The 8,541-nt window shown below is 44.5% G+C and overlaps 1 protein-coding gene across 1 annotated transcript in view; it reads right to left on the reverse strand.

Annotated features, from left to right (window-relative positions):
- ST5 (suppression of tumorigenicity 5) overlaps positions 1–8,541 on the reverse strand; it is a 120,223-nt gene that overhangs the window by 44,488 nt on the left and 67,194 nt on the right. Inside the window, exon 10 of the mRNA XM_009328563.1 lies at positions 7,904–7,973. Within this exon, the coding sequence (XP_009326838.1) occupies positions 7,904–7,973 (70 nt within the window). The remainder of the gene's footprint in view (positions 1–7,903; positions 7,974–8,541) is intronic.

The raw sequence follows: 8,541 nt of genomic DNA on the forward strand, positions 1-8,541 counted from the left end.
TGCCATGCCAGGAGCCTTGGATAGCTCCCAACCAAGAGCTGTCTCACTGAGTGCCAGTAAAAACATCACATTCCTGGGTCATCTATAAGAGCAGAAACAATAACTGCTTAGCGCTTACTCAAAGATTCTCCTTTATGAAATATCATTGCTTTCAAACGCCTTAAAGGCTACATGTCTCTGAGAGCTGGGATTCTTCCCTCCTTGCACTCATCATATAGGACATCCTTTTCTGTTATTTCAGAGACTTTTTCTTGCAAACAGCACAGTCTCCCAGATGCATACAAATCATCTGTAAGAGGCAGCAGGCAAAAGCCTCAGGCAGAGCCATTCTGAGGGGCAGGACTTCTCAAATTTCTAACACTGGCAACTCTTCACTTAACCTCCCCTCTCAGCCATTAGTTTACACCTCAAAGATGGATCTAAAAGACCTGCTCTTTGTGCTTTAGTTTGCTTCTTTCCTGGAAAAACATTGTATGGGACATGACATTCCTCCCTTCTCTGCCTGGACTCATCTCTCTTCACTAGGGGAGACCTGGGCACCGGGTCTGGCCAACAGTACTGGTTTAATCTCCTCTCTTCTCAGAAGAGAGTGCCTCAAAGTTTCAGGCTGTCCTCTACAAGGTACCTACAAAGCCTTGGGAGTCATGTCCTCCAAGGCTTGCTCTTCCACACGATGAATAGGTCCAGTTCAGGGAAGCTGTATGGTAAAGTAGCATAGCTGAGAGGCATCTGAGTGACTCTGCCTTGATGCACTGCACTCCTCCTGGAACAAGAGGGATGGAGGGGATGATGTTTTGGTTTTGATTTGTTTTCAATTTGTTTTCATGGAGCCCAGGGTATTTTCAGCCTTAGTCCAGTATTAGGAATGAAAATGCTACTGAGTTTTGTTGATAACGAGACAGTTTCCCAAGAGAATGAACAGAAACTGACAAGAACTTGGCTACAAGATGGAGGAGCTGAGATCTGCATCAGGGCTGGTCTGCAAGCGGCTTAGGACAGTCTTTTTTATAGTGAGTTTAACCTGAATTTTACTGACTGAAGCCCACTCCAAAACCTGCTTTGGCAGGAGAAACAGGAGGCTTTTGCTCCAAAAAATAAGCCTGCCATTTTTCTCTTTCAAATCACATGTCCCTGCCCATGTGCTTGAAATCTAGGGAAGCCTTCAGAGATCTCCTCCCAGACTGGCATAGCACTGAGAGTCTCTCACGCTGCACGCACCTGCTTTCAAAGCAGGGCAGGCTGTCCCTGCAGTGTGCATACTTGCCAGCCGTTCAGACACATAACTCAGTGGCTTGGGTTTTTTAAGATACTGGGGAGGCTGTGGGGTGTCACGAAAGCTCCTGGTTTCACAGCCCCAGAAATAACTGGGGGATGCTAGTCCCAGCATGTTGACATCAGAGGAACCAAAGCAGTGGGGACCAAACACAACGTTTTTCCTCCTGCAGTTCTCCTCCCAGCTTCTCCCGTTTACCTGAAGATACACTGTGTGGAGAGGAAAGGCAGCAAAAACATACCTACCAAACAGCAAGAAAGAGAAACATGCACCATAGTCCTACCTGCCATCTCAAAAGCAGGAGTGCAGCAAGAAACAGACTAGCATCAACCTGAAAACTCCAGAAGGGCTGTGCTCCTTCATCCCCAAAATGGGACAGGACATGTCGCCTGAGATCTTCTAAATAATTCCCCAGAGAACATTACTGGGAAAACGGGAGGAAGCAGTAAGGGCTGTCCCAAGGCCAGGTGAAAAAGGACTATCACAAATGCACAGCAGCAGCTGAGTTGTCTGAAGGAAGCGGCCTTTGCAGAGCACATGTTAGCTCTGCGTAAGCCTCTAACACCCTGGGCTCCCTTTGAGACCAGAACTGTAGATGCTTCAATTGCAATTAGCTGTAATTAAAGCAACGATGATCTAACAGAGATAGTACATAAAAATATTTAACTCTAAACGACAATGCAAATGCCATTTTCACACACACATTGTGTAATGTTTACTCCCTTCTGCAGGAGAGTGAAAAGGACACTGTTTTAATCCTACCTGGCCCTAGGACTGTCTTCGTCTTGGAACAATGAAAGACGCAGATTCAATCCAAAGCTTAAACAGGGAAACATGGTATTCCTGAATAACCTTCCAGCACATTTCTCCTGCTCAGTTATATTAGAACCACACACAAGCTGATGGGATGAGTAGCTTGAATGGATGATGTCAAGAAGATAGAGGAGATGCCTCCCATGAACATTTTTCTGCATATACTAGATAAGGCTTGGCAGTTTCAGAAAGAGAGAGACATACTGAAAACCCAGCAAGGCTCCGTCTTGGGAAGTCTGCTGTTTTGTTGCTGGCTTAATTTAAAGAATGACAGACCTACAAATACAGAGACTGAAAAGTACGTTTAAGAAATCAGGTTATTGTGTCAGATCAGATCACAATCACAGCCTCGTGGCCACACAAGCCCTAGCCTCACAAGCAAGCCAACATATCCGGAAGCAGAGATGTTCCTTAATGGTGTCAGGAATCAGAACAATTCAAATGTTGAGAGTCTGAAATGAATACGTCAATCACAAGCCAGCTTCTGTGGCAGCTCTTGATTCCTTGTTAGGGCCAATCCAAATTCAGACCATGAGAAAACTGTGGGTGTTTTAAATCCAAAAGCTTGCCTTAAAGTCTTCTTGTTACATGTGAAACATGAACTTTTAATGCTAGACCACCCTATGTGCACAGGGTTGTCAAAGATGCTTGGGGGAGGGCAGGATGGAGGGAAGAAGGCAAGGGGAAGAAAAGGTTTTCCAGTGAGTGTTCTTCAGATCCATAAACATTAGTCTGCATCCCACAAAAGTTGCTTTCATAGTATAACGAATTCCCCTCTCCTGCCCCAGCAAATGCAGGATGAACTAGTCCCACCTAACGACTGTTTTTCATGTTTTAATGTACACACTTCAAGTTCAGGCATCCGCTCCTCCACTGACTCCTGGAGCTGGCTCGTCTTAGCCTTGAAAAGTGCTGGAGGAGCTTTTTTTATGTGAGAGGGAAGAGAGAGGTAGGATAGGGTGAAACAGACACTGCAAGTTTTCATATTATTCCTGCAAGTACAAAGTTACCAGCCAAGAAATCCTGACATTGTCAGGCTTTCTGCTCTGAGAACTGGGTCTTCTCAGATGTCTGCCCTATATGATAGAAATGTGTCTCCTGCTGTTCCCATGAATCAGCTGCCAGCTGTGGCAATGAACTGCAGGACATTGTTTTGAGGACGCAGTGTCTTATACTCCAGTATTGCCCCACTAGCTAGAACTAGCACCCCTCAGCATCCACAGCAACTCCCATGGCACTAAAGCCCAAAATGCTTGTGAAGATCCCATAAAACAGCAGCTTACGTGCCATGACTGTCCCTGGGGACAGGGGCTGGCACAGCTGTGGATCCCAACCATAAGGCCACTGACAGCCCAGGCTGCCGAGGAGCTGCACTGGATCCAAGCATCTCCCAAAGGATACAGGCCTGGTGTCTCTCTGGCTGTCTACACCCTTTTTCTGGGCTGCAGAGACTGTTCATGGCCTCCCAGTAAGGAAAGTTTTGCAGATATTCCAGTACTGGTGGGTCTTGCAGCTGAGGCTCTGTCAGCAGAAACCTGCTGAGGAGGTCCCTGCTTTCACCACTGTGATCCTTGTATATCCACTGTGCTCTTACTGGGCACAAGTCTACGGGGTTGCACAGATAGAGAAGAGCTAAGACTTCAGTCACACCCTTTAGAAAGCAATTTTTTGGCAATTAGTAAAACGAAATTATAGACTAAACCAAATTAAAATTCTGTATTTTACAAGGTACACTCAGATTCATGTTACAGCAGCTTCACACCTGTTCCTTCCCCACCGTGTGCTCCTGCTCTCCCTTCTGCCCCTGCCCAGGTTGATGCCCCATAGCACTGGGGGCATTGTAATGTCCACTGGAGAGGGCCGTGACTGGCTGGGTGAAGCTAAGCCCTCAGCAGAAACTGCTCAAATCATCTTTGCTGCTGACATGTGGGTATCGCAGAGCCACAGCCCAAGAACAGCTCTAGAAAAAAGCCTAGCAAGTTGATGGATTAATTAGCATAGAAAAGAAAGTTAAATTAATCTGAGTTATTAAAGAAAAATGTCTTATTTGCAGTAAAATGGCATAGTAGTGAGAGTTAATAACTCTACTATATATTGGCCCATTTCCTTTTATATGAAGATGCATACTTCTCACATCAAGTCACTAGGAAAGCTGTTACATGATTGCCTTGGAGGTACCAAGATGTAACTGGAAAACTTCATGCTATCTATGGAAGTGCAGATTGTTTACTGTGGTACAAAAGGTTACATTCCATTCTAATCCTGTTCCAAAATGAAACAAAACAATATAAATACATTTAAAGGGGATACTGTACAGGATTTGTAGTACAAACAGAACATAATTGTCACCGTATCCCTTGGGGTAGTTTTGGCAGGGTTTTAGCACACCTCCCCGAAAAAAAAAGAGTCTGGAAGAATCTGAAAACTGAAGGCAGTAAAGAAAAAGTGGAGCAGTTTGTTCATATCACAACATGCCAAAGGAGAACAAGGCTGACAAAAAGTAATTGTTTCATAAACAAAGGAGTCGTAACACCAGCCTCCACAGAAGACACAGATAGCCATCCTCACAGCATCAGGCTGGTTGGCCCATCCAGCCATGGAGCCTTCTGCCAAGGACTGCCAAATGCTCTAGAAGGTATGGGACACCTCTCGCCGGGTATTACAAGAGCATCCCTCACCAGGACAGCTGGGGAATATTTTCTAAGGAATTAGCCTCACAGCAGTTGGCTTGTCTTGAAGCAGAGCAATTTATAATGACTTTATGGTTTTCTTATGGTTCTATATTACACAGTAAGGCCCCACCTTTCTCTTATGTAATGTTTGCCAAAAACTGCATGTAGTTCCCCAATTATGGTTATTGCATTTGACAGAACTTGTGGGTCAGGAATGGGACTAATTGGAGGAGATGCTGTGCACTCCCGGACATCAGAGCTACCCTGACTGAAGCTTTCAGAAACTGGTCAGGAAATTGGACACCCAAATACAAAAATCTGCTTTAGAGCCCAAGCCTCTGGCATATAAACAGTGTCTGCAGAATTTACCTGTTCCTTGTTGCCTGTACAAACTCTGTATTTGCATATATAAAATAAGAAAGTATGCACATGACTGTAAATAGAAATATCACACTGAGGTACACATCGGTGAGGCTGTTCCACCCATGCACCAACATTTGCACACGAAATTGTTACACTTCGTGAGCACAGTTGAACCCTATGGAGAAGGCACTTCAGGTAACAACCCCAATTCCACCATTTCTCCCAGCAGGACAGAAAGAGGTTGCAGGATCCAAATAACAGCACATCTCTGCTACTTTTGCCATTTCCTCAGACAGAGAAATGCTGAGATGTTTCTCTGCAGCTTCCAAAATCCTCTTTCTTTCTAAGCCCCAGACTGTGCCAGTTTTGCTCTCAGAAGGCATGGCAGGATTTGCCCCAGAAAGGGACAAGCTGGTAAAGTACATTGGTATCACTCCACTTTCCTCTGCTGGGTAGGCTGTACCAGTGAGATAAGACATGTCAGCTTCTGCATGTCACGTTTTGGAACCAGATGAAACATCCTGAATTAAGTGATCTCCCAGGGCAGCAGCAGATCAGCTTTATAACTGGCTTTATAATTATTAGATAGGTTTAGCAAAACAGTACTTATTTTTCCCTTTTTAAAATTATTTTTTGCTATCTGGTTGATTGATTTTTGCCATAGCCAATGGAGGACAAAAACAATCTCCAATGCTGTCTCACAACACCATTTATATAAAAGTGTGTAGTATTGATTCTGTTCCCGGTATTTCCTACTATGCTAACCTATCTTCTGCACCAGCTGAAAGTCAGTGTTCTATTTTTGTGTTGCCTTTAATGAAGGGTGGATGTCACTGAGCCTTAAGTGAGTAAAAAAAGCCTACATTAATCCTTCATTGACAAACTAATTCAACATTCCTGTGTATACATCTTTTTTATTGTGGCTGATTATTTCAGTCTCAGCCTGGCCCAGGATCAACTGCTTTGCATTTCACAAATGTAAGCTCTGTGCATGATTCCAAACTTGCTAACATTCCCAGAAATATAAAAATCTTAAACCACCTTTACCTGGTAGAGTGGCAACATTCCATAATTTATATGGAATTATAAACATTTTTAGCCAACATTTTCTGAGGTTTGGGTTTTTTTTTCAAATATACCCTATTATCATTTTAAATGGCAACATATTAAAAAGTAATTGAATTGTACTGCTGCCCTACATCTTGTTATGCTTATTTACACCAGCAAGGATACCTTCTAGGTGCTCCACTGGTTTATCTCTGAATCACCCCCTGACCAGCCCTAGATTTACTGCAACACAAGCCTTCATTGACATTTCCTTTCCACATATAAACCTTGTTGTGGTCCACACTTACACACTGTGTTATACAGAGTAAGCAAGTCTCTGTGATGCTACCTACGGCAAACACCGCCCACAGAATTGATAAACAAGTTTTCTGTTATGTTAGTTTAAACTAAACTTCTTACAAATAGAGGAACCACACACAGCAATACCTCCCAGACAGAGCATCTGCTGTCTGCAGGACAAGGAGCTTTGCCACAGACAAAGAGCAGGGTAAGAGCAGGGTCAGGTACAGGCAGAATGCAGGATGGAGGGTGCTGTCCTAATGACAGTGAGTTGCTGTCTACTGGAAGCCACTGAAAGCTACTGAAGGCAGGTGCTCCCTGCTTGGAAAGACGGGAAATCATCCCAAAGAGGGAAGGAAGGGGAAAGTGACAGTGTCCCTTTCTCTTAGATAGGGGGTACCTAATTACAAGTTTGCAATACTGCTGCAGACGTTCATTTTGCACAGAGAGTACACAAAATGCTCCTGTAGCATCCAATATCCATATAAGCTCTCTAACCAAGTGTAGGCAACTGTCATGTGAACAGTACAGGAGCCATGGCTCCCTGCCTAGTCCCTCGCAACCAGCTCCAAACCTATCCAAGAGGTGATGAACATAGGCTGGTGCTGCTGTATGCTTTGCTACTATCCAGTCAGATCTGCAGTATGGACAGCAAAATCCCTGTTTGCACTGTGCTTCACCTGCCTTAATACACTTTGCAAGCCTTTGTGCAGTTCCCTCCCTGCACTCCCGCCACCCCACACACACCCCCTGACACACACACACAGAGCCATGCTCTCAATTTATCAGGCAACCAGTGATTTTCCAGCTGATGAGACAAAACTGTTTGGTAGGCTGAGTCAGGTCCCCGCACCACCAGTTGACCACCCCTGGTCATGAGGACTGAAAAGGAGCCTGAGAACCTAGACTTCCTGGCACTGGCATCAGCTTATTGCACGGTCCTGAGCAAATGGTGATGATGGCCTGCTCTCCACCATTGTTGCCCTCCTACTCGACAGGGTGGCTTATTTACCTGCATCATGGACCTGCTGCAGACTGATTAGGCAGTGCTGGCAAAGTACTTTGGAGATGTAAGCAGCTGTCCAAGACATAAACGCTACTCGCAAATATTTAGAAATACCACATTTGCCTTTGTTTGCAGTGTTGTAGTACTTCTGATTCTGCTTGAAAACACCTGATATAAAGAATTTAAAAAGTAAGTGCTCACAAGAAACTTTCCACATTCTTATGAATTTCCTACAAGACTTGGGATCTATTTGATTGAGACAGCCATTACAAATTCTTATTTTACTTGAGCTCCTTACATTTCCAAATTTCAGAGTGAGTAACTCCATTTTCTTTTAAAACCATGACAGACACCCTCAAAGTTCAGGCTACAGTTCTGAGATATTGTTTAACAGAATTCTGCATTTTACGGTGATGGTGAGGTACTTACCAACAGCCTCCTGCAATAACCAAACCGCCGGCTCCCATCTTCCCCAGTCAGCATGAAAGAGAAGGTCTCACTAGAAGAAAATAAATTGCCCAGATCTTAACTATCAGAACTACAGAATAGCTACAAGGTAGATCATTTAGAAAGGGATACTGCCTTATCCAGTGAGAGATTCTACCCACTGGAGGGTCTTCATTCCCTCTGCCCATCATCTGGACATACTCTGTGGACAAATTCCATCAGCAGTAGAGCAAAAATATCTGCACAGTTGTGGACAACCTAGCTATCTTATTATAAGAAGAGATGGGTGCTGAATTTCAGTGACATGGTAGTCCCTTTGTACTGCAGAATGAACACAAGAATCAGATTTTGAGGGCAAGTGCTTGAGCCTCACCACCCAAGCCACAGAAGGCAAAGGCAGGGACTGGGAGAATGAAGAGCCACCCACTGTGGGAGAACATCAGGTTCGAGACCATCTAAGGCACCTGAAGGTGCACAAGTCCATGGGAACCGATGAGATCCAGCCGTGGTCCTGAAGGAACTGGTGGATGAAGTTGCTAAGCCACTATCCATCGTATTTGAGAAGTCATGGCAGTCTGGTGAAGTTCCCACTGACTGGAAAAGGGGAAACATAACCCCCA

Source organism: Pygoscelis adeliae, unplaced genomic scaffold (assembly GCF_000699105.1).
Source record: "Pygoscelis adeliae isolate BGI_AS28 unplaced genomic scaffold, ASM69910v1 Scaffold166, whole genome shotgun sequence".
Lineage (NCBI taxonomy): Eukaryota > Metazoa > Chordata > Aves > Sphenisciformes > Spheniscidae > Pygoscelis > Pygoscelis adeliae.